General features: G+C 46.4%; 5 protein-coding genes across 7 annotated transcripts; 3 read left to right on the top strand and 2 right to left on the bottom strand.

The window, feature by feature from the left end:
• Window positions 1-570: 570 nt before the first annotated feature.
• Window positions 571-1896, top strand: ONS95_004450 (uncharacterized protein; the record flags this gene model as incomplete). Its single annotated transcript, XM_058497810.1, has 4 exons — window positions 571-1104; window positions 1151-1390; window positions 1479-1671; window positions 1724-1896. 4 exons carry the CDS (start codon window positions 571-573, stop codon window positions 1894-1896), a joined length of 1140 nt encoding a protein of 379 aa, XP_058352538.1.
• Window positions 1897-5207: 3311 nt separating this feature from the next.
• Window positions 5208-8237, top strand: ONS95_004451 (uncharacterized protein). Its single transcript, XM_058497811.1, has one exon. It carries the CDS (start codon window positions 5739-5741, stop codon window positions 7206-7208), a length of 1470 nt encoding a protein of 489 aa, XP_058352539.1. The 5' UTR covers window positions 5208-5738; the 3' UTR covers window positions 7209-8237.
• Window positions 8238-8674: 437 nt separating this feature from the next.
• On the bottom strand, window positions 8675-10894 carry ONS95_004452 (uncharacterized protein). 2 transcript variants are annotated; one of them, XM_058497813.1, is made up of 2 exons: window positions 9362-10894; window positions 8675-9308 (listed from the first exon to the last, which is right to left on the bottom strand). In XM_058497813.1, exons 1-2 carry the CDS (start codon window positions 10636-10638, stop codon window positions 9269-9271), a joined length of 1317 nt encoding a protein of 438 aa, XP_058352541.1. In that variant the 5' UTR covers window positions 10639-10894; the 3' UTR covers window positions 8675-9268. The 2 variants fall into 2 exon arrangements, with proteins under 2 accessions (XP_058352541.1, XP_058352540.1); XM_058497812.1 differs by having other exon boundaries at window positions 8675-9050; window positions 9112-10894.
• Window positions 10895-15059: 4165 nt separating this feature from the next.
• ONS95_004453 (uncharacterized protein) lies at window positions 15060-16972 on the bottom strand. The gene is made up of 2 exons (XM_058497814.1): window positions 16870-16972; window positions 15060-16754 (listed from the first exon to the last, which is right to left on the bottom strand). The coding sequence occupies exons 1-2, from the start codon at window positions 16923-16925 to the stop codon at window positions 15788-15790; spliced, it is 1023 nt and encodes a 340-aa protein (XP_058352542.1). The 5' UTR covers window positions 16926-16972; the 3' UTR covers window positions 15060-15787.
• A 1648-nt stretch (window positions 16973-18620) lies between these two features.
• On the top strand, window positions 18621-21713 carry ONS95_004454 (uncharacterized protein). Of its 2 annotated transcripts, XM_058497815.1 has the most exons (11): window positions 18771-18907; window positions 18991-19080; window positions 19262-19316; window positions 19369-19439; window positions 19552-19579; window positions 19628-20013; window positions 20064-20134; window positions 20184-20225; window positions 20336-20355; window positions 20475-21223; window positions 21275-21713. In XM_058497815.1, exons 3-10 carry the CDS (start codon window positions 19302-19304, stop codon window positions 20691-20693), a joined length of 852 nt encoding a protein of 283 aa, XP_058352543.1. In that variant the 5' UTR covers window positions 18771-18907; window positions 18991-19080; window positions 19262-19301; the 3' UTR covers window positions 20694-21223; window positions 21275-21713. The 2 variants fall into 2 exon arrangements, with proteins under 2 accessions (XP_058352544.1, XP_058352543.1); XM_058497816.1 differs by adding an exon at window positions 18621-18723 and having other exon boundaries at window positions 18772-18907; window positions 18957-19080; window positions 20184-21713.
• The last annotated feature ends 1795 nt before the right edge of the window (window positions 21714-23508 follow it).

The raw sequence follows: 23508 nt of genomic DNA on the forward strand, positions 1-23508 counted from the left end.
AGAACAGCTGTATCTGGTATAACATACAAGATAGATCGTTGTTGTTGAACTTTGGCACGCACTGTGCTCAGATGAAGCAGCCAACCAACTCTAATATACATATTGTGTGTACAGGTACTTGCCCACTGTAGCCAATGAGGAAAAGGGGGATGGGATGTGGGTGTGGCTGGGTATACATTGTGGCGCAATACGGGTATTTGACAAGGCAGGCTGCGACTCAATTTTCGTTTCATCTACATCTAAAGACCCTCATCCATTCTATTGACAGGCCCACCTTGAGAGAACTGTCTGCGGCTGAATCTCCTGGATCTGTGTATTAACTTCCATCTAAAGTCGACTTGAGTACGACAGGAATCTATATTAAGGCTTAACTTTCTGGGCCTGAACTTCTGATGAACACCTTCCATACACAATTTCAGCTGTCAGAATTCATATATTATCCACTTCCTCTAGTCTGATCCTTTCGGAGATGTCGACCTTTTCCGCGATCCCATTACCACTATACACGAACAAAGTTTAGAACAGCCACTAGTCCAGGTCCGACGATACTCAGAACTTCTGGTCAGCAAAATGGATTTTCACCACGAAGCTAGCAATCATGGCTCCGGCCAGTCCATCGAACCTGACTCAACTGCCACGATACCTGTTGATAAAGCTTTGGCTAGCAAGAAATACCGCGATCTCGTGATTCGTGAATTGGTGGAGACGGAGCGACGCTACGTCCACGGTCTTACCCAACTTTGTGACTTGAAAAATGTCATTGAACAGCACGATTTACTCTCGCGCGATGTCGTCCAAGAGATCTTCTTCAGCCTTGACGCAGTCCTTAAATTCTGCAACACCTTTCTCCTCAAAATTGAAGAGATGAGTCTACTGCAGCCCGAAGATACACAAAGATGGGGCTCTTTGTTTGCAACATCCGAAGAGGCTTTCGGTGTCTACGTACCGTACATCGGCAATCAACGACAGGCAAAAGCCGCTGCTCGGCGAGAGTTTGACAAAATCTCGCAGATTGATCATCCACTCGCCATCGACATCAACACATTAGAGATGTTTATCATGTGGCCACTACCGAGACTTGTCAAGTATCCACTTTTGCTCAAAGTACAGATTCTTTCCATCGGTACACTCCATTCTTTAACACTCGTAGGACCTTCGTGACCGGACTGGGGCGAACGACGAGGCACAAGCAGATCTCACGTCTGGTATCGAGGCCATAGATCGAGTGATTGAGAAATTCAATGCGGCTATCGATCTCGACCTCCGCAACGAGGCTTTAGATTACTTATATGCTAGGCTAGAAGACTGGAAAGACCTCCGATTTGACAGTCTTGGAGAACTCGTAATATTTGGAACGTTCCCTGTTCTTAGGGGTGCTTTGAAAAGACAAGTATTGCTCGGTTCTTACACAATAGAAACCCCTCGTTCGAGAGAAGGCGCATTGTTGGAGAACCTTTGCTGACGGTTTGACCATCTAGTACAAAGTCTATCTCTTCAAGCGCTTTTTACTCTTCTGCGTCGAGGACATCTCTCCCACCTCCCGAGATGAACCTGTGTCTAGTCAGAAGCCTGAGAGCAGAGGCAAGTATCAGGACACAGCGGTAAGGTTGAAACTAAAAGGATGGATCTCGATGAGAGACAAACCTAGGACTCTGCAATTGCCTGAACAGGGTAGGGCGCAAACACAGTATGGAAGTGATACCCTGGGCTGACGTCAAAACAGGCAATGATAGGATCCAAATAGATTGGGTGGAGAACAACTCGTCGAAATCCGTCGATATTCTATTCCCCAACGATTTCATGATGAAGAAGTGGTTTCGTGCCTTAGACAGCCTACTAAACACGCCTTCGTCCCTGTCGTCTGAGCAGGACTTGACTGAAGGCAAAACAGGGTGATATGAACCGTGTCAATACATAGCAACATTTTAGCTGCCTGGTTTGATATTGAACTGGTCTTTTGGATTTCAATTGCTTGGAATGGATAACTAGGCTATTATTGAGACTGGATCTGTTCCAAAGCAACTGCTTTCTTCCTGAATTGTGGCCGAAATAAGTAGGAAACGAAATCCGGGCCCCAATTTGGGTCAATTCAACAGAAATCAGGGAGAAGAGCTTCCACCACAATTTTTTTTTAGGAAATCTTCTGCTCGTTCGATACTGTATGTTTTCGACAGCAAAATGGAAGTTCGGGGGGAGAAACAAGCTCGGAGCGAGAGGATCGTGACTGAGAAGAGCAGTATATATTCAGAAATCTACTTTGAAGCGATATCCAGGATTAAGCGGTGGGTATAGTACAAAGGAGTTGGAAGGAGTGTGTGAGTAACACCCCGAGGAATTCTTTTCCCCGCGGATTGTTCACTTGAAATTCAGCTGACAGCTCCTTGCCCTTTACTCGTTTCTCATGCTCAAGCTGTTCATTATCTGATCATCATTTCGTTTCCTGATCCACGTTCAACTGTCAGAATCCATGGAGCCTTCCGCTTCTCTTCTCACTTCATCTCTGGACAAGACGCATGCCGCGGACGATCACGAATATCAGGTGCCTAGCCCGAAATCATCGCCTCTCCTCCGCAGTCGCAGCATTATATCAACAAGTCAGGACTGCAGCCTGATCTCTACCACTCTCCAAAAACCCCTCGTACCCCAGGTCTCATCGAAATAATGCCTCCCCTCTGACCCTCCTAGCAATCCAACGATCGAACCCCTTCGGCCAAGCACGATCCAATGTTTCTGCACGCTCACTTGTCAGCCAGCAATATGATCTCAGCGAAGCGGTGGAGGTGACCCAGTGGACGGATGATCAGGATGATACCCATGTCGTCGAGGATGTTGAGGAACCCGATGTCCTGGAGGAAAGACATTGGTGATAGTAGTATGAGGATGCCGATGTCGTCGATAGCGTTGAAGAGTGCACGGATGGTGAGCATACAATTAAATAGGTGTCGGTGTGTGCGGTATTGGTGGACTTGGAGGGCTTTATTTGATTATTATGTTGGTGCGTGGTGATCGGTGAGTTGATATGGTTGTGGTGTGTGATTGTATGTTCGTTGATATTCCACTTGACGGATATAATGTTGAAGCGGCTTGATTGGCTATTTAGCATTTATTGTAGAGCTCAGAATTTTCTTTGAGGCCGGGCATCCCTTTTGTCCCTCTACAATGCACAGGACGTGGCATCGCTGTCTATCGTAAGACACAGGTATGAATCAGAGCTCGCTGTGCAATCATTTGATCTACGTTGGCGCTGTACAGTCTGTACCTAACGACATACTTCCACTTCTAAATTCAACATAATATCTTTGCTTGGCGCGATCTCTGGTAAGTTTGCTCACAGTGACTGACTTGGCGCTGTTGGAGTGTGTTGACTGGTTGGTCATGCTCCAAGGTACCGCATGCTACCCACTGAGACGAACAGTTGTGATTGAAGCTATGAAGGCCATTTTGTGGGTATATGATGCAAACTTCTCGTTGTCAAGAGGTGTGCTGATGCGTGGTGGCACGAAATCTCTGGGACGTTGCGAGGCGATGTTGTTAGTCCTTTCTAGCGAGCCACGTCTATCCAGCTCGTCGGATGGCGCCCACAGCTTTATTGGCTGGAGAGCTCAGATGTAGTTGCAGATAAACGCTGCCTGGCTGCCTCTTGCTAGGAAATGCGTCTTCGCCTCGAAGCCGAGATTCTTTCAACAGAACCTCGTCTGATTTTGACCCGACTTGACCTCGGCTCCCAGCGTGGAGGCTTGTGACCCCAAGTTTCGGGAGGTGACGGGAGTGAAAACCATCCTTTCAAAAATGGAAGTGGATGTGGCTTTTCTGGGCTGCAATAAATTATTATGCTCGGCTGCTCGAGCGAAAGTGCTCCGGGAATGTTGAAGCCTCACCGCACTCTGGCTTGACTCCTTTCTGGACTTGGCTCGATAGACTGCCCTGTCAGGTGTTCACATGTGCTTCTTCTAGACTTCGAATAATAATGTGGGGTTTGGACTTGCATATGCCATGCCAAGCCGTGGCACCAAAATACCTAGGTACTCTTTCTCACCGTACTGCAGCGTGACTCCTCAATCCCAGCTCAATATTTAGGTACATCGTGTGGCCTTTGGTTCTCTTGCAGGTTGTCGTGCCGCTTCCGGATGTGTGCTGTAGAGCGCTGATGCTACGCTGTAACACCCGAAGATACCTGACCACACAACAGCATGACTCTCGAAGCTCACCTGAGATCCAGCTTGATGCTGTCGTATGCATTGGATCAAGGCGTGCATCTTTTGAATCTTCGATGTGGGGTTTGCTCCTACACAGGACATGCTGGGTAAGTGACACGAATCTCCACGTTAATAATGCTTCAGTTCTTGTTCAAGGGACCACATTTCACTGCTTGTCAACGGTGTGTCTGTACCACCAGTATTCAACTATGATAGCTTCTTGATTCGGAAGTTCCTGCAGATGTGATACCTGTTGGCACGATCGAGACCGCAGGTGCCTTCTCCATCTTAGTAGATTTAAGACTGATAGGTGCACTGGTGGATTGAGGCGTGACTGACCGAGGGCTTGCCAACCACACCTCCTCCGTGTCTTGGTCAGGGGTACACCTTCTCGAGACCCTTCCACCGAAGAGAGCGAGATCTGTGGGTGCAGGACAACACAAGCAGGCGAGGCAGGCAGGCAGGCAGGCTCGCAGGGCAAGCGGATTGCGGATGCAAGCAAGGATCCAACCACGTCACATTCAGGGGCAGCGCCATTCGCCGGGTCGGGCCCTTTGTGGCCCCTAATCGCCCTCGACAGCGCTGTTCAAGCCTTATGGGGGATGGTGGTTTCAAAGGGGAAGTCTGGCGGTCTGAATTGGTTCATCTGGAACAAACGATGAATGTCGCAAAGCCAGCACTAAGAACACGCTTCGCATTCCTATTGATTGCCATCGGATCCAGCTGAGGGTGCAGCCAAGAAAGGGAGTCAGGGTAAGTCCTGGCTGTTCGGGCCGTTCCACCCAATTGGATCGGCTCACTTGCAGCCTTGGGTGGCCTAAAGTGGCCTAAAGTGGCCTAAAGTGGCCTAAAGTGGCCTATCAGACCCTGGCTTATCGCGGGATGTGGCCCGGGACATGTGAAATGTGAGATCTGCCACCAGGGAGCAGGAGCAGGTGCAGGTGTAGGTGCAGGTGGGTGCTGTGTGCCGTGGACGTCGTCCTCTGGATGAACATGGATGCAGGTGGATGGGTGCAAGGTGGATGGTGGATGGTGGATGAACAACCCCCAGACAGGCGGAGAAGGGAAAAGGCCATCCCCTATCCTTGTCTCGTTCCCCTTTCCTTAGGTTTCCTACCTGCCTACCTACCTAGGTAAATTTACCTACGAGTACCTTACCGGCCCTATTAGAGTAGTCGTTTGTCAGTCCTAACTCATCTCGACAACACATCACTTTACAAAACAAACCAGCCGACCATGATTCTACATTAACAATCTCCATGTCCTCTCTGCTTCGCTACTCCAATCTACTCGACGCTCCTCTACACTACTCTATTCTACCCTCACGATCCCGAAGTCGCGCACTAAACCCACCTCGACTCCACCCCAGATTGCCTTGCTGACAGCCGAATTTACTTCGGCCCGGCACGCGACTCGACGAAATCGTCATCAAAAGCCTCGCTCCTCCCGCTCAACCCGACCCTCTCTCTGCACTGCAACAGCTATCGACGTTCGATAGACTGCAGCGCCTTCCACCCAACTCGACTCTAAAGCAAACTCAAAATGTCCAAGCAGCCGTGGGACTCCTTCCTTCCCTCCGGCGCCGTCGATGCTCCGCGTCGAACCTTTCCACGCAGTGACTCGACTATCTCGCCCATGATGGTCCCTCGCAGTATCCCCGATTACATCTCTTCTGCTCACTCGAGTAGTGCCGGCACACCAAACACCTTCATGTCATCACATTCGCCTTCGCAGCACCCGCCTATCTCACCACCGAAGACCCGAAGTGCCAGCGCAGAGGACAGCACAGCTGCCTTGGTGGAAGACTGGCGGACTTATACCCAGAAGTTGAGGAGTCAGAACGAAGGCGAGAGAGCACACATGGCTGCAGACCGAGCGAGGATGGAGGAGGTCATGGCCGAGGAGAGAGCGCTGTGGGACAAGGAGCGAGATATCTTGAAGGCACGGATTGTAGAGCTGGAGGCGCAGTTGGGGAAGAGAGCAAGCAGCCCGATTATCTCGCCTGTCAGGCACCAAGCTGCAATCAATCATGCCAGTCCAGGATCAAATTCCGTCTCTGTGACGGGTAGCATCGACAGCGCTGCACGATCGATCCCGCAGGAGAAAGGAAGAAATGCGGACGGTACCCCCTTTTACGCACCTGCACCAAGAAACCCAAGCCGAACGTTCGATCCATCCGAGGCAGAAGAGTTGCGGGTAGACTCAATTACAACGGCACGAGAGAGTGCTATCCGTGTTACCAGCAAGGAGCTCAAGTCGTCTGATTTCGGAATCCAGTCTCCTCCCAGTGGTCACGACCTGAACACGATCAACGAAAGTCCCGCGGAAAGCATAGACATATCGCATATTCAGCCCGAATTGGAAGGCGTCTCTATCAAAGCGTCTGCTGTATCCCCAACCTTCATTCAGAACGTCATGAGTCCTCGCTCGCCATCGAAGCTGTCGCCAGATATTAAGCCACCTGGTCGGGGCGTCGCAACTCGGGTCAGAAGTCCGTCTCAGGAGGAGAAGGACCGGGTGACGTTGGAGGTTGCCCGTCAGCCAGAGAACAGGAGATTGACGATGCATGCTGGCCATACACCAAATCACTCTGTCTCCAAATTCTCTTTCCTACGTGGAGATGCCGAGAGCGGGAATGCGACCCCAACTCAAGAACATCACGAGGAAACGGAAAGTATCCACAGGCCTTCGGTTGCGCCTGATTATGATGGACCAGCTGAAGAGGAAGTCGACGATGAGGACAATGGAGACAAGGGACTTTCTGGCCCGCTCAGTCTGACGAATGACCTAGCCAATGATGATCCGTTTCTCTCGGTACTGGTTAACAAGCTTGAGGTGGAAGCTAAAGCTAGAGCAAGCGCTGAGGCCAGTCCAACCAGCGAAACTGGACGAATTCGAAGTCCTCCCAGGACACTTCAGGCAGAGGACGAGGAGGACGAAGAGAAAGACGAAGGCCCCAGGCTGAAGCTCAAGCCAAGTACCAACTTTGGCCGACCTTTGGGGAGCATCTGACTCTTTGATATCAAATATCAGGCATAGATCATATTCGCTTTTTTATCTCCATTCAGTACTGGATTTTACGGGGTATAGCTAGACTTTGATATCCCCATTCCCTGACACGACACGGCACAGATCAGCACATTTCCTTTCTCATTTCTCGATGTACATTCGTACCGGTTGCGTCGCGCCACGATCAGGTGGTAATTGGCGGCAAAAGTAACATTACATTACGAAAAGGGCACATTCACATTTGCGCGGGACGGCAAGGGCGCGAAAAGGAATAGGTAAAGGAAAGGACACACACCCCCCATTGCATCACATCTTTTCAGCGGGCAAGGAAGCGTCAAAAGAAAAAGCACAAATAGATTGGTACAATTCCTTGGACTGGGAAGGAACTTTAAATTCTCTGGCAGTCATTTTCACGGGTGTTCATTTTTGGGAAGGGAAGGCTTGACGAATTGGTGCAAGGATTGAAATGGAAGGAAGGAATACCCCAGCATAGCACCGTCAGAGAGCACAGCAGAGATGACAAGAGAGGTCGAAAAGTCAGGAAACGAAATAGAATACGGTCCAGAAAGAACAATCTGACTGGATCTCCACTACCTAATTTTTCTTTTGTTTTGGTGTGGAAATCGAAACGCCACCTTTCGAGAGTGGAAGTGGGATGGCAGTGGGAGATGTGCGAGGTTGTTGTCTATGTATAGTCTGCATGCGTTTGACGGTGCGCTCGAATAGCACCGCGCTGATTTGGCCTGAATAGAGACTGGCTGCCATTGGTGATTTGGGAAGGATCATTACGCGGACATCGATGAGGAATAGGATCAGAAGATGAAAGGAAGAGGAGAAGAGAATTCATGATACCCCTTTACATACACAACTTTACATTTTGCTCATGCTACATTGTTATTCTCCTCGGTGAGGTTCTCTGTTTTGTTACAATAGGGTATTGTCGCTTAATTAAGCTTGTTGTGATCTGTCTGTGGACCGTAGGTCGGTGACAAGTCACTAAACCTTAGGATGAGTATGCACAAAATTGTTACGATAAAGTAATGGAAGATGAATGCATCTGGAGGGTCTTGGAAGCCATTATACAAGGAGAGGGTTTGTCTCGGTTTACTTGTTTTACGATTGCTATTTTTTGCATGCAGGCAATAGCGGCTTACTTCGGTGGACTGCACAGTCCCCCGGAAATTTCACGGGCAACGACCCATTGCCGACCCGTTGTCATTCGTATCAGAGAAGTCATGTGATGATTATTGATTATTGACTTTGGAACTTGGATGGTTGAAGCTGCCATGTGATGGTGGGTCACAACAGTACTTGCCTATTCCTTGCCTTCCTTGACATACCTAACTATGGTTATTCTCGTCCGCGATAAAGGTCAGAGGCAGAGGGGAGACCATTATCAGCACTATCCCTTGCTTTATCACGATCGATTGTTACTAGCTCAACTTCACGTTCACGCTTTGGAGATCATATATCAAAACGAGATTGTACAATTGTCTCTTTAAGAAAAACCACTTGTTTGGTAGCTAGCTAACTAGCTAGGTACTGGATATATCGATCATGAATCTTGATAGATAGAATTGATCGATCGGGTATAAGACTTTCCCCAACGCCAGAAACCCAGAGGCACGGTGACAAATAAGAAAGAAAGCCTGCGCCTCCGAAATATTAAGCAAGCATGTGGTAATTATTGTACAAGGAAACTGCTTTTGCCTTGAAACGCCACCCGCTTCGATAGTTCCCATCCTATTTGATTGAATATGAAGAGGGGAATATGAACAAGCTAGCTGGCTGACCCGAATGAAATTATTGGCCAACCTCTCTGGTGGCTGAGGACGTTGGAAAGTGCTGGTTTGGAGTATGAGCTTGGTCTGTCCAGCTAGGCGGTTGGTGAGGAGAGGGGCTGTACCTTATTTACAAGAAAAGCCAGAAGGTCGATCAAGAATTGGGAATCAAAGTAGTTTACCCACGTTGGCAAATATCGCACAAGAGTCGTCGATGTTCGGGTGCAACTCTCGACCCCCAACGGTGATGTAGGCGATGCACATATTCGAATTGACCTCTGATCAAGTGATAGGTAATGGCGTCTTCGCATATCGTCCAGACCTCAAGAAAGTTCAGTACTTCGAAAGTGCAGGTGTCGAGGGTTTCTGGCTCACAAGTAATCCCGCTCAAACTCAGCATCGAGATGGACTGGCACACGTTCCTCCTCCGAATTACGATCTTTGTCCTTATTCTGATTCTGTACGAGCTGCAACAGCAATTTGTTGTTCTGTGATACAATCAACTCTATCTTGTCGACTTTGTTCTCGAGAGCTCGCAGGCGTGCGTCATTGCCCATGATGTCTTTCCAGTCATCCTTCGTTAGAGCCCCCTCCACTATGACTCTCCGAGGTGGTTCAGGTGGGTGGGCTAGAGCGTATTGCTGGGCTTCCCATTGCTGGTGCTCGAGTTGTGCTTGTAATTCGCGGGTCAGAGCACGCTCGTTTCCCCTTTTCCGTTTGTGAGGTCGGTGCCCGTTCATCTCTTGCTCTCCATTGGCCACAACCATCTCCTGACTCTCATGGGAATATGAGTGCTGTTGCTGCTGCTGGTATTGGGGAGGTGGTGGGGCTTGCTGGATGTGTGGTGGTGGTGGTGGATGCTGCTGCTGGGGTGTTTTGCTCTGTGGAGGATGCCCCATTGGAGCTAACTGTGGAGGAGGCGGTTGGGGTCCGGGGTATGCACTCTGCTCTGGAGTATTCTGAGCACTTGCCAGTGCCTCGGCGGCAATTGCTTGTCTCCTGGCCTCCTTCCTTGCTTCTTCGACCTTTCTCCTGGCGTCCACCTGTCTCATTCTCTCGGCCTCGTTCTCTCCATCTTCAACTTTCAGAAATTCCATCCATTGATCCAGTCTATCGTTCAGCTCGCCTCCAGGCTTTTGCGGTATAACACCAGCCTCCCAGTCCGATATCTGCCTCCTCCTAGCCTCCACTAGCCTTCCCACTGTAGCACTCATTTGAGCCAGAACTTTGCCAGTATCTCGTTGGAACGCCGTGTTTACGCCAGTCCAAAATTGAGCTTTGGTTCCCTCCTTGAAATTGCCCCGCTGCTCGTAGCAATGGGTCAACATGAGAATGTGGTCGCGCTCTTCAAGATTTTGTCGGGGTTTGCGCGAGCTGCTGCCAGCAGACGAAACGACAGAACTTTCACGCATTTCGCGGGCGGGCGTCATAAGTGGGCGAGGGATCGGTGGAGGGTTCATACGAGCTTCTGAGGTAGGCGTCGACGCGGGCGTGTCGTGCTGTTGGCTGTTCGGTGGCTGTTGGGCTTGCGAGCTCCCAGGACGTGCAGTGCTGCTTGAGGGTGTTGACGGTGGCAAGATGGGAGTTGGCTGGCGATTGACTGTTGGCGCCATTGCTGGGACGAGCTTGAATGTGTGGAAAGCAGATGGCATGGGTTCATCCAGTATATACAGAGCCTTAGATTGTGGAAACCAAGACGAGAAGTTTCGCGAACGCGAATCCGTTCTGCTATCTCGACATTTTGGGATGTACGCCAAGCCGCTAACTTAATAAAGTATTTTATGCACCTAGATACCCTACCGACCTCATTTGCAAAAGGTCTGGACGGAAAACAAGAGGCTAAAATCTAGTTGCTGCTTAAGGTAGCTACCCCTCAATTAAATAAATGGGTAGTATAGTATAGTTGATCTTCTGCATCTGATATCACTGGGTGATGTGAAGTTATCTATCTACGAGGTCTTCCCTCCGGCGACCTTACGTAAGCTCCGGGGCCTTCGGACCTCGCTTCGTAACGGTCTAGTATATAGCTAAATCATCGTATTTCTAAGGGAAACCTACTGTAAAGGGATGTTCTCTTTATGTTATTCTAAGCCTGTCACTTGTGCTCTTGCTTTTTTTAGTTAAATATATAAGTGAATTATCGTATTTCTAAGGGAAACCTACTGTAAATAAATGAATACTCTTTTAATATTAATTTTAGTCGAATCGTCGCTCGTAGGCTCGCACTGATCTACCCTGTAAGTATGCTTTTGCTTTTTAAGTATTATTACCTATATAGTTAACTACTTCTAATAGCCGCTGTAAGACCTCCTCCGGAAATCGAATAGAGCTATATTAAGCTAATTAATACCTCTCACGTAGCTCTTATTCTCCTGTAAAGTCAGACTACCTCTGTAAAAGCTCTTGAAGCTCTACCTCTTAAAGCTGTCGTGTAGCTCTTAATTCCTTTGCTTAAACCCTCCGGCGTGTATTACGAGCTTAATTTAAGGGAGCCTTACGTTTTTAGTATATATTATAGGTAAAGAAACGTCCGAAAGTAGAAGGAGGTCGAATCTGCGCGTAACTTAAGTAATAGCGGTCTGTATCGTTGTTCGGAAATGTTTTATACTTATTAACAGAGTCTGTAAAAGTTTCAATAGGAGTAGGCTTAGGGGTAAGCTGAGGGGTAGGCTCGCGGATAGGTTATTATGATTCCTAAAGCTCTCTAGCGGTTTGCTAGCTATCGAACCTTCCCGGGGGTATTTGTATTTCTAAGGGTATTTCCAACTATACGTGTTATAGCTTAAAATTAGAGGGTATTTCGTCTATAAAGATATTAATAATCTTAAGCTATATAAAATAGTCTTGCTTGATTTCCTATTGCTTCTCCTCTCGATTCTACTAATACTCGTCGTCAGAGAGCTCTTATTAGCGCTAGCTGTAAAGGTAGTGGTAACCACTTCTTTACTATACCTGATTAGGAAGAGTCTAGAGCTCGGCAAAGCTCGGTAAGACTCAGTAGAGCTCGGTTAACTCTGAAGGGGTTTACCGACAGTTACCCACTTAGTTATACGCAAAGGGAAATAGCTCTACGCTACTACAGGAGTTTACGTCAAGTTTTACGTCAAATGTAATTAGTCCTAATCGGGAATAGCCCGGGGAATTTGTCTATATAGGCTCGAGCGCCCTCCACGGAATCGAGGGCTCCTCAGCTTGATATTCGCGCTAATAGAGAGGTTATCACCTGATCCGTGGTTATTTCGCTCACGTGCTAGCTAACGCTAAACCGTGCTATTACACTAGCCTTCTTTCTCCTGCTCTTTATATATCGCCTCTAACTTCACGCGCTCCTCTAGTGTGTAAATCCCCTTCTTTTACCTCTGAAGCACTTATCGATCGTGTCTCCCTTAGATAAACTCGCTTTTAGCTTTCTTATAGTACTACTCGCGTTTCCGGGTCCGGTACACGCGACACGTTAATAATCGATAGCTATCGCCTCGGAGGGAATAATTAGTAATCTCGCGGAAGGATTTACAGCTAGAACAGCGTAGATGATTTATAGGGAGATCCGTAGGCGTTATTTTGTAAGCGTGTGTGTGTAAAGAGAGCCGTAAAGCTGTAAAGGTAGGTAAAGGTAAAGGTGCACGGGCCTCCACGTGATAGCGTCTCTGTTCTCCGGAAAAATCGCTTAATATAATAGTCGGTTCCCCTTTGTGAGGCTGCGAGCTCTCGCTTACAGTTAGTGAAAGCAAGTGTTATGCGAAAGTAAGTGTTACGCTAGGAATTGTTAACCCTATTAAAAATTTACTATAAATACTACTAAAATCAGATATTAAAATTAATTCTACTATAACTAATTTCTTAAAATAACTAAACCTGAACAAAATCTGTATTATTCGTAATTAAGTTAATTAAGCTCGTATCTAACTTAACGTTAGAACTCTCTATATATATCTGTTGTATAGAGCTGGACTCTAAGTATTTAATACCTATTCCTTCTTCTTTATATATATTTCCTATCCTAAATTCTATATCCTCTCCTGTAGTATCTCTATTATACTTAGCTTTAAGTTGTAAGATAATATATAAGTATTTAGGGTAGCCCTTAGGCGTCTTACTTGCAGCTTTAAGTGAAGTAGGATTCTTATTAGGCTCTTAACACGGAATTAAATCCTCTGCTACTAGAAACGTACTATCTGCCTTATATTTCTCTAGTCTTTTCTTTTGTTTCTTATTCTCTTTCTTAGCTTAAACCCTAGTAACACGAAGAGCTTTAGTTGATCAGTTAATAGCTTACTAAAGTGCTTTATAAGCTTTCTGTAAAGCTTCCTCCTGCTCTATCTTATTCTGTATATATATCCTCTCTCTTAAATCGCTTATAGATACAGAGGAACCTCCCTTATAGATACTCTAGTGTAATATCTTTTTCCGGAGGTTTTCTGCTTTAATTTTCTCTTAAAGTGTTATATACTCGATAGTTATAAGGTAAGCTTTATAAAAGCTTATAGCTGTATTAACTATAGTCTTTTAGAAGAGCTCCTTTAAGTTATCGGAAAATTAAGTAGAGTCTCTCCTAATAAACGATTAGATAGCGGATATAGTATTCTATAGCTTATCTAAGTGTAAAAGAGGTAATTTAGGAAGGTCTATATCTTAATCTTTATTCTCTATATCTTGAATTAATCGTTTTCACTTTCTATATAACTATATCTTTTGTAACCCGGCTTTTAACGAGTGTAGCTATATTCTAGAGGTCTTGAAAACGTTCTTAATTATATACTCTTTTATTACTATCTTTCTAATTTAAGTAAGATCTCGGAAGAAAGAAGTAATAGAATATTTAAAGTTAAGACTATGTAAGGCTGATTAAATATATAGGTTATAGAAATACTTCTAAGGACAGAAGATACTAATATTAAGAGGTTAAAGAATATATATAAGATATAAAGGAAACTAGAAGACTTTAATATAATTCTCTACTAACCTAAGGACGAATAGATCGAATCGATAAGACTTATAGCTATTATAAAGTAAGAGCTTCCATAGCTTATCTGGTCTAGCGTGTAAGTACTAAATCAAATGATTAGCGTAGTCTATTATAATACGGTTATTAATATAACTAGTACTAGAACAATTAATACGTTCGTCTTTATTTAAGTTCTTATGAATCTAATTGTCTATAATCTTCTTTCCTAGGGTAATAATATATAGAGGAAGCGTTTTCCGGCTATCTGCTTGTACTATCTCTATAATCGTAATAGATTTATAGTTTTCAGGACTAGTAGTATAAAGCTCCTTTATTTTAATAGGGATAATAACTCTTTCCCTAGAAGGATAGCTAACTCTTACACTAGATTCGTCTATATTTAAGAGCTTTTTACTCGTATCGATATTATATTATTCTATAGTTATTTCTAGCTCTCGGAACTAATCCTTCATGTCTTTTTTAGTATAGGAATCGACTTGTGCGTATACAATTAGCTTAGTATAGATTATATGAAGGTAGGGATTATTCTTTAACTAAAGGGTAAACTATTGTTTTAAAGGAGCTAGTAGGGGAGGATTTATTTACTTTCCTAAAGTTAGTAATTAATATAGTACTAGGATATAAGATATTATAGCTCGTAGGTATATAATTATACCTAAAACTATCGTATACGTCGCGCCTAAGCTTACCTCCTATTATTCGTAATAGTATTACTAAATAGCTTCTTCCTATTATAATAAGAGGACCTTATTATTTCTACTATATTTATTAAGTCCACCCTGTTGATTCCTTTACTTAGGCTTCTTTACACAGTGTAGAGATTGCTATAGTAACTCTTCCTTAATAAAATATATACGTATAGATACGCTGGGCTTCTCCTCTAGATGTTTAAGTGCCTATTAACACGCCTAATTGAAAGCTCGATCGTAGTCGGCCTTTATTATATAGATTTTATAAAAATTACTCTCCGGGTACTCTATTAAATATAAATTTCACGAATTTAATGCAATTAATTACAAAGAGTTATAGTCGCGATAGGGAAAAGAGGTGTTTAAGTAAGGATTCCTATATAAAATCTAGCTTCAGCTATCTCTAGTGTGATACTTACTTTCGCGTGACACTTACTTTCACTGACTGTAAGCGAGAGCTCGCAGCCTCACAAAGGGGAACCGACTATTAAGGAAGGACATTATTAAGTTGACGACCTACTCGTATCCCCATCAGATCTCGCTAAGAAGCGTTGCTTGATAAAAGGGGGAACGGTACCAGGTTGGTGGCAGCAAGACAACTCAACACTATGAGTCTATGGGTGCGATTTCATATTCCAATACATTTTACACTGGTAGAATTAGGTGTTGAAATCAAATTTCTTCAAGAGTTCTCCAACACTCGCTTTCTATTCTATTCAAGCAAGAAGCCTGTCAAAAAGAGCGAAAGAGATGATCATTAATCCATACTCTGCGAGGCAGTGCTCACTGTCACGCATGCTCCAGTGCATTCTTGACTCTCGGCTTCCTAGTAATGGCTGGGAAGGGTGGTACTCCGGAGCACTCCTGTGAACTATACATTATTGCCATGCCAATGCTTGACTCCCCGTCAGAGCGTTCAAGCAGACGAGTACGTGACAATTGGACATTTGATGTGATGAGTCCCGACTGCCGAACTTTGACCATGTATTACCTATAAGGCCTGGACTTGAGCAACACAGTGTATATTCTGGTCACTCCTTGTCAGTCTGGGTCCCTGAAAAAAGGGTAAGTAGCTGCACGAAGAGTAGGAACGTTTCCGGGTTCATAATGGCGGCCTTTGTAAGTCAATAACAGCCACGGTGTTGCTCAGAGTCTGCTGCTTTTGCTCTGTGACTGTTCTCTTTTCTCTTCTGCTTTCCGTAGGAGAGCGTACAAGCTCTGGAGCCGGGGCATCTCAAACCCTTTTGCCCTCGCGATTCGTATAGGGTTCCCCAAGATAACTTCCAACTCCATCTTCTTCCCTTGTTCCCAGTCCAGCAGCATGCTAGGTTTACTTCCACTTGTGTTCTTTTGGGTGCTCTTCAAGATCGCTTCACTAGATGCGAACTCCTTGGGTAACGGTGTCTCCAGAACCTTCTCTGCAGTGGCTAACACTTCATCCATAACACCTTTCAAGTGGATGTACAGCTCTTGATCCATTGACATCTCGTTGTTTGTCGAACCGCCAGACAGGACGGCCGACGGGTTCATGCTTGCATTGATAGCGATTTTATGCCACCTGACCATCTGTAACTTTGCATGAGAGTAATCCTCGGCATCTGTAATCCCCCCTGCTTTCAGTAACTGCACAAAACTCTGAGTGCTTTCGTGTGCCCTCTTTCCCAACCCGTGACTTATGTTCCCATTGGACTGAGGCAAGTAGGGACCGATGCTGATTCGTGTCCAGCGATTGTGCTTGATGATCCCCGGAGATGTCTGCTCCGCGCTGGCAATGGTGACTGCGCTGAGAATCGGCGTAGTTGGAAATCGTTTGGCATAGTGAAGCTCAACACCGAGTCCATTCTGAATCAGGACAATTGATGTGCGCGGTTCCTCCACCAGGCCCGTCAGAATCCCCGAGTCATCTTCTGCGAGGGCTTTTGTGCTTATGACGACAAAGTCCCAAATGAGCTTGGAGTCGGCCGCTTCCTTTGGACTCGCAAATGTTCTGTATGGGACGAATATCTGTGTTCCGTACTTGGGCGACGATACCACGAATCCTCTTTCATGCACAGCTTTGTAGTTCGAGCGACAGACGACTGATATCTGGGTATCTGTAACATGGGCAAGTCGACTAATAATCAGGTCAGCGCGTCTTCTGTTCCAAGCAGACACAATCTCAGGGAGCTTGAACGTTGCAGTCCGTCGACAGCTGCTTGACAAGAGGGGAAGCGGTGCAGACAACGTACCTGGCATAGAAAGCTCCAATGGCTCCAGCTCCTAGAATGAGAACAGTGACCGTCATCCTGCGATGAATGAACAGGCCTATCGCCTATTGTGTCGCGGAGGGGTGTTTCTGAATACTGTACTCGTAGCAAGATGATGTTCACCTCTCCTCACGGCAACCGACGGTCCCACGGCCAGTCCTCAGCCGCCTCGGCAAAGGAGCGCACTGCTGTACAGTATTGTAGAAGCGCGGCCCGCCTGGCCTCCCCTCCCCTCCCCTCTGCGACGACGCAAGAAGTAAGGTAAATTTACCCACCTACACACAAGAACATCAACAATGCCATGCCCTGCTGTAAGTGCGTGCACTCAACGGCTGATTTCGTCCTTCTCCCAACAACTCTACTTCTTCTTGCCACCACACAGCAGGACCAGGACCAGAACTCGGACTCGGACTTGGACCCGATGTTGATTTCCCGCCAGTGGCCTGCCATCATGCTCCCTATCTTACTTTCCGTAAGGTACCTAGTCCACGGCGACTCGTGGGTTCTTGAGCCACTCAATCTCGTCCGGAAGGATGGAGGAGAGAGAGGAGATAGATCAATTACCAGCCGATTGTTGCAATCGATCGATTGCCATCATCTTGGCTCTTGGAGTTGCGTCGAGTGCGCCAGTGCGTCCAGAATTCAAGACCAGGTGCATGCAGCTGTGGTCTTGACCCTGTGTAAGTTTACGCTTGTACATGACTCTGGCATTTTGGCTTCGATCAACGATGCACGAGCCCAGGAGCCAAAAGCTCGGCTCGCAAAGCGGTTCACAGCCACGTTTCGAGGCTTGCTTTGACGAAATCATTGTCCGTCGCCAAGCTGAGATGGAGTCCAGAGGGAGGTGGGGAGGGGAGGAGAGGGCTCCATGATGATACCGACTGTCGGTATGAACTATGAACAGATCAGGCCCGGGGGATGTGAGCAGCTTCCATGCGAAAATCTTCATGTCCGGCGCTACCTCACGACTTGGAGGAGACTTGGGAGGACTTAGGAAAGTACACTGGTCATTTTCTCGGCATTCTTAGCATCCTGTTACCGCAGCTAGGGCAAGTATCTGAAGCTTCATATTTGGATTTCCGGTAGTACTGGAGGTTGAGTTGCAAGCGTCGGCACGGCAGCAGGAGCGCGCCCGTGCCCGGTACTTCGCAAGATTGAGTGGTAACCACTGTCTACTCCTGGTGTTAGATCATCATCACAACAAATAGTCTTTCACGAGTCAGTCGATCGAACTGCCGTCGATGCCTACTCCGTACATCTGCACCTATTGGTCCTGATTCCAAGAACCGGGGATGACCCAACTCGATGTTTCAACTTGGGAACTTGGTCCCTACAGCACATGCGTTTGTCTGAGGCTCTCCCATACACAGACATTCGTTGACGGTTCTCATTGGTGTCTCTTCGATGTATACTTTTAGAGAGAAAGCCTCTGCTGTACAGATTTAGTAAGGGCCGATGTTCCGTCCTTCCGTCCTTTGGTGGTTCACATCTGGTTCGTCTCTTCACTGGCATCCAAGTTCTTGATCATCTTCTCGAAGCATCACTTCGCTCTCTCCATTGAAAAGGACTCCAAATCTCTTCGCCTAGGGTTGACCTACAAGATTGTGGAAGGTATCTTGTAGATATCAAAATCCCTTGAGTTCGTGAGCAAGAGTCTCTCCACTGATCTCGGCAGACCTCGAGCGTCCCGGCTGGTAACACCTATGTCCCGACTTCCAAACACCAAGCGGTCTGGAGCTCGCGATGCAAGTCGGCACCTGGATTTCATTTATAATTGTTCCAGTTGCCTTTGCGATCAATGTCACGGATTATAGAAATGAGCTTCCCAAATGCGGGGTTTGCTTCCTTCTCCACTGTGGATATCAGAAGCTGACGCCAACGTAGCTCGATTGTCTCTCACCTTGCATTCCTCGAAACATGAATGCGCCTGTGAATGTCGGTTGTTTGTGCTTAGACACTTCTATTTCCGACAATTCCAACTTCTGTGTCAATAGGAACTGTACTAGATTAGAGTCTTGGGGTATGTTCTGGCCAAGTCTCATTGGAACATGTCAATAATGGCTTCTCAGATGTGATGAGGCTCACCAACAAGCTCTGCTCTAGAGAGAAGAACTCCCGCCAGCCACAAATTCTTTCTACTGTGGCATTTGGGGCATTGGCGTCAATATCTGTTAACGCCCGTCTTTGGTTGAGGTAGGTCATTCATCTCAGCTTCTAGACAACCACACGTCGCGCGCTTCGAGATGTTTGCCACATCTAGCCACATCTTTATCAACCTCTTTCGTCCCTCTTAAATTAATGCATCATCTCTCCTACCACTTAATCTAAGCACATCAGAGCTGCGAGTACCGATCACTAACATCTGTCCTTTTAGATGGAAAACCGAAGGCCGCTTCAACAAAGACGACTGGGTTATGGTTGTAGTCAACGTTCGTGCAATTAGCCACATTTTCTTTTCAGTTTCTGACTCCGGTTGCGAAGGTTCTGTTGCTCATATTTTCCACCCTTGGAGCCCTGTCGGTAGCGACGGGTTTTGGGCTCGATGCTTGGGAGTAAGTGATCTTTGCGTAGCTTTTAATTCTGTCACAAGTGCTCTTTAGGATGAATTTCTCAAACTGTCAGAATACATATCCTGTTCCATGCTGATTCAACCAAAATATACAGTGTTGATAATCTGCCTTTGGCTCTCGCTGTCAGTCGATCATTCTCGTCCATCCGCTCTGGTGCTGAATATACACAGTTATACTTTTGGGATGAGATTTTCTATGTTCTCATTCTCGGTCTCTGCAAGGTGTCGATTCTCATGTTCTACTTGAGAATATTTCCACATCAAGAGTTCCGAACAGCTTGTTATGTCATACTCGTATGGGTATCTCTGAACACCATCGTCTTCTCCTTCCTTACCCTCTTCCAATGCATCCCGATTTCTACCAATTGGAATGGATGGGAAAAGAAAGGCGGGCGAGATGTGTGTCTGAATTTGAACGCTCAGTCCTTCGCAAGCTCTGGTATCAACATCGCTCAGGATGTCGCAATTTTGCTACTACCCATTCCTTGGCTAGTGACACTACGCGTCACTCTGAAGAAGAAATTACACGTCCTATTCATGTTCAGTCTTGGGATATTGTATGTTTCGGAATTTTTTTTCGATTCCAGCCCCTGCTAACAAGCTTCAGTATCTGCATTTGCTCGATCGTGCGGATTACTAAAGTGGTAAAGTTCACAGACAACAGCAGCAACCCAACTAGTGAGTAACTATGCTTAGCTTATACGATGAAAGATTGACTGTTCCATAGGGGATTTTGTTGATGTCACCTACTGGACCGCCATTGAAGCATGTAAGCTCGCCTCTACCATCCGGGATCATCATCTGTTCCCTTGTTCGATCCAGCAGAATCACTCTTCACAGACTGTATGATGAAGACTAACTCAAGTTCCTCGTTCACAGACGTTTCGATTGTCATACCAGTGAGTGCCGACTCACGATTCACTGAGTCCTGTTTTTTGCAAAAGCCTTCATCATTAGGCCTGTGATACAACGAGCCTTTCGGTTCGTCGGCATGGCTGCCACTGACGCAAATGTTTAGAATCTGCCAGCTATTCGGTCTTTTCTGTCGCTCAAATTTCCCAGGATATTTGGACTCGACTCTCGCGTCGGATATGAGCGGTCAAAACCTGCACCTCCGACGGGAACTGGAGAAAGTATCGAATTAAGTTTGACCAGCAAGACTAATGTCAATCCAGAGCCCAGAGCAATCGAGGATCAAAGCCATTTCAGCAACACGCAAATTGGGATAGCTCTCTAGTCTAGGTCTGAAATATTTTCGGAACCACAAGCACTTTCTCGGTTTGCTTTCATATTGTTGATTGCTATGGTTCGAGAAGACCATCGAAAAGCCATTAAAATTAGTAGTTGAATACTGTGCCTCAGATCAAGAGCCGAGGGCTTGGATATTATTCAGTGTCGCATTGCTAGCAGCGACACTCCGCTCTAGCTTGCGGCCGCCGAGGCTGATAACCGTTTCCAACCCGACGCCAAGCGATCCTTATGCCAGAGACTGCACGACAACTTCAGCTGTCTTGCGACAAGTACAGAAGTGCTGGACTCTAATGACATATTCTGCAACGTCTCGTCATCGCCTTCAGGATAAGAGCCCAAGGAGACATCAACGCTAAGGCATGCTTGGAATCGCAGCCTGCTGAGGAAATGGGCAACACAGTGGAATGGACCAAATTGACGCCGGATTTGATGCCACGATAACCCGACAACATGATCCTTGGGGTCTGACGGGGCGAAATATGTCATTGCTGGGCAAGAGCGCGCTCCTGTCAAACCGTTAGTTCTTTTCCGACAAAGATTTGGATGTTTGCAAAGCTGATTTTGTAGATTTTTGGCAACACTCAGGCTTCGACTGCCAAATATTTTGCGCCACAGTAAGAGTAGCTTTTCAGAATGAAATTTGAGAAAGGTTACGAACCCAGCTTCGAGCCTAGATGTCAACAAGTTTAGAGGATAATCTTTGACAACCTCACTGCGAGACTTAAATCGCATGTACTTCTGGTCGGCAGGGGGAGGTCATATGTTGATTGTGACCATCGTGTACAATTTTCACTCTAAGAGTTGCGTCCGTACATGGCTAGCACGTTTGCCAGGAGGAGAGCAGTGTGCCAGTCACTGCCAGTCAGTATAGCGTAATGGGCTGTTGGCACTGTGCGAGTGAGCCTTTTTTTGAAGTAGAGTGAATTTAAAATAATGAAACGATCCTAAGACTCTGCTATTTCCTTAGAGCAGAACTTGCTAGGAATTGAACAAGCGAGAAAATTACCAGGCATGTTCTCTCTAGTCTGTGCAATAGGCCCATCTCCTGGGTGTAAGCCGCGTGCAACACACATCAGAACCTCTTAATAAGTCACCGGGGCACTTTTGGGCGTATTTCTCTATTGCCTATCTCGAACCGTGGCTTATTGGCTGAGTGATGAATGGGAATAGGGGTTGCCGTTAATGCTAAGCGAGATCCCCAACCTTTTTACTGCAAAGGTAAACAATGGGAGTCTCGGCTCTGAACATTTCCCTTGAGGTAAGTCAACTGAGACAGGGCAGTCTTGAAGCTTTTGCAATCACTCTAGCTACCATCCGGTTCGGTTCATACGGAGCATTCCCTACAACCTGGACATCGCCAATATTATATGCTCTAAAGCTTCTGAAGTCTTTGTTCTCTCCACAGCATCACTGCTCACACCATCTACATCCATTCACTTCCACCTTTCACAGTACTATCTAGCAGTATTTCAGTCGTCTATGTAGGTATAATAGCTCCAATACCCCAGCAATGGTTTATGCTGGCACGAACACAGGAGATGGCAGGTGCCGTTGACGAAATTCTAATCCTCTTGCAGAGGGAGTAGGTACACTTGAGTGGGACTAGATATCGCAGATGTTGTGGAAATCAAAGAAGTAGGCTACAGAGATCGAAAGAACGCCATGTTGAAAATATTCAACCGGCAGAACGGGAATACTTAGATATCTAGGAGAAGACATGTGACCACCCTCAAACCATATAGAATGTGAGCTGCTAGATTATTATCACAGCCACAACTTCACTCCAACCGTTCACTCCAACGGTATCAGTTCTAGGCGTGTAGAAATCAATATTCAAGCATGAGCGGTAGAAAAGCATGCAGGGAGTTGTTATGAGTCTGTGGACCCCATAGCCAAAAAATGACTGTGAACTTCTCCTGTGACCTCCATATACTAATGATAATTTACCTTTCCCTGTTCAGACTTGCGTTTCAATAAGTCGATTGACTCTGTCCAAAGCTGCTGCCTCATTAGCCCTATCAACAACTTCACTTGCTTCTTATGTCAAGAAGGGATAAGCCCAGGCATTCTCTCAGCCTATGTAGAGTTTGGCTTTCTTGACGCTTGAGCAACAGCTGCCGCAAACCATCGGTACAGTGTGTCATGCATACACAATTACCAGGAGTCAACACCACCCACCTGCGTCTATATCCTGATGTTTACAACCTTTGGTCCGAAGCACTGTAAGTCTAACGGAGGGACACATACGAATCAAGCGCCCTTCTAGAAGAGATACTTAAGACCTATTCCGTGAACAAGAAATTCGATGGCCCCCATGTAGCATTCGATAATATCCTAACACTATATAGATAATATTTCTGCCTGGAAGCCCCATGTACATTATATCGTACGCAAACTATGCTTTCTTTATGACTCCTCTCATCTCACTGTTATTCCAGGCACACAAGGCTTCAAAGTGCTGACTGAATGTCTTCAAAGTTTACAAGTTAGTCTGCTGGCCACTCAAGCGACTGAAATGATCGGTTGTTGGACGATCGCGGATCTCCGCGTTGTCTTGGACAATGCGGTCTACGAAAACAGTATTCCCGAGAGTATTTTCACAGTTATCGTTACAAATAAAATCATATAACATCCGAGCGGATGACACACATTGATCGAACACAGCCTGGTCATTGGCTCAAGTAATGACGGAGAGGGGGGACTTCTTGTAGCTAACCTTGGGCTTGAACACCGCCAGCGGCGAGGACCCATGTTGTTTACTGGCAGGAGTTTACCTCCATTTCGGATTCAGGGGCATAAAC

Source organism: Cadophora gregata (genome assembly GCF_030347475.1).
Source record: "Cadophora gregata isolate MNR1 chromosome Unknown scaffold_14, whole genome shotgun sequence".
Lineage (NCBI taxonomy): Eukaryota > Fungi > Ascomycota > Leotiomycetes > Helotiales > Ploettnerulaceae > Cadophora > Cadophora gregata.

What these genes read in the sequence shown, in the direction of transcription:
- ONS95_004454 (XM_058497816.1), top strand. Translation starts at nt 18,631, where the DNA reads ATGCAAGTCGGCACCTGGATTTCATTTATAATTGTTCCAGTTGCCTTT. An exon ending in ATGAGCTTCCCAAATGCGGG is followed by an intron (nt 18,724 to 18,771) that starts GTTTGCTTCCTT and finishes ACGCCAACGTAG; the next exon opens with CTCGATTGTCTCTCACCTTG. An exon ending in AACGCCCGTCTTTGGTTGAG is followed by an intron (nt 19,081 to 19,261) that starts GTAGGTCATTCA and finishes CTGTCCTTTTAG; the next exon opens with ATGGAAAACCGAAGGCCGCT.
- ONS95_004453 (XM_058497814.1), bottom strand. Translation starts at nt 16,925, where the DNA reads ATGACGGTCACTGTTCTCATTCTAGGAGCTGGAGCCATTGGAGCTTTC. An exon ending in ATTGGAGCTTTCTATGCCAG is followed by an intron (nt 16,755 to 16,869) that starts GTACGTTGTCTG and finishes CCTGATTATTAG; the next exon opens with TCGACTTGCCCATGTTACAG.
- ONS95_004452 (XM_058497813.1), bottom strand. Translation starts at nt 10,638, where the DNA reads ATGCCATCTGCTTTCCACACATTCAAGCTCGTCCCAGCAATGGCGCCA. An exon ending in GAGTTTGAGCGGGATTACTT is followed by an intron (nt 9,309 to 9,361) that starts GTGAGCCAGAAA and finishes AACTTTCTTGAG; the next exon opens with GTCTGGACGATATGCGAAGA.
- ONS95_004451 (XM_058497811.1), top strand. Translation starts at nt 5,739, where the DNA reads ATGTCCAAGCAGCCGTGGGACTCCTTCCTTCCCTCCGGCGCCGTCGAT.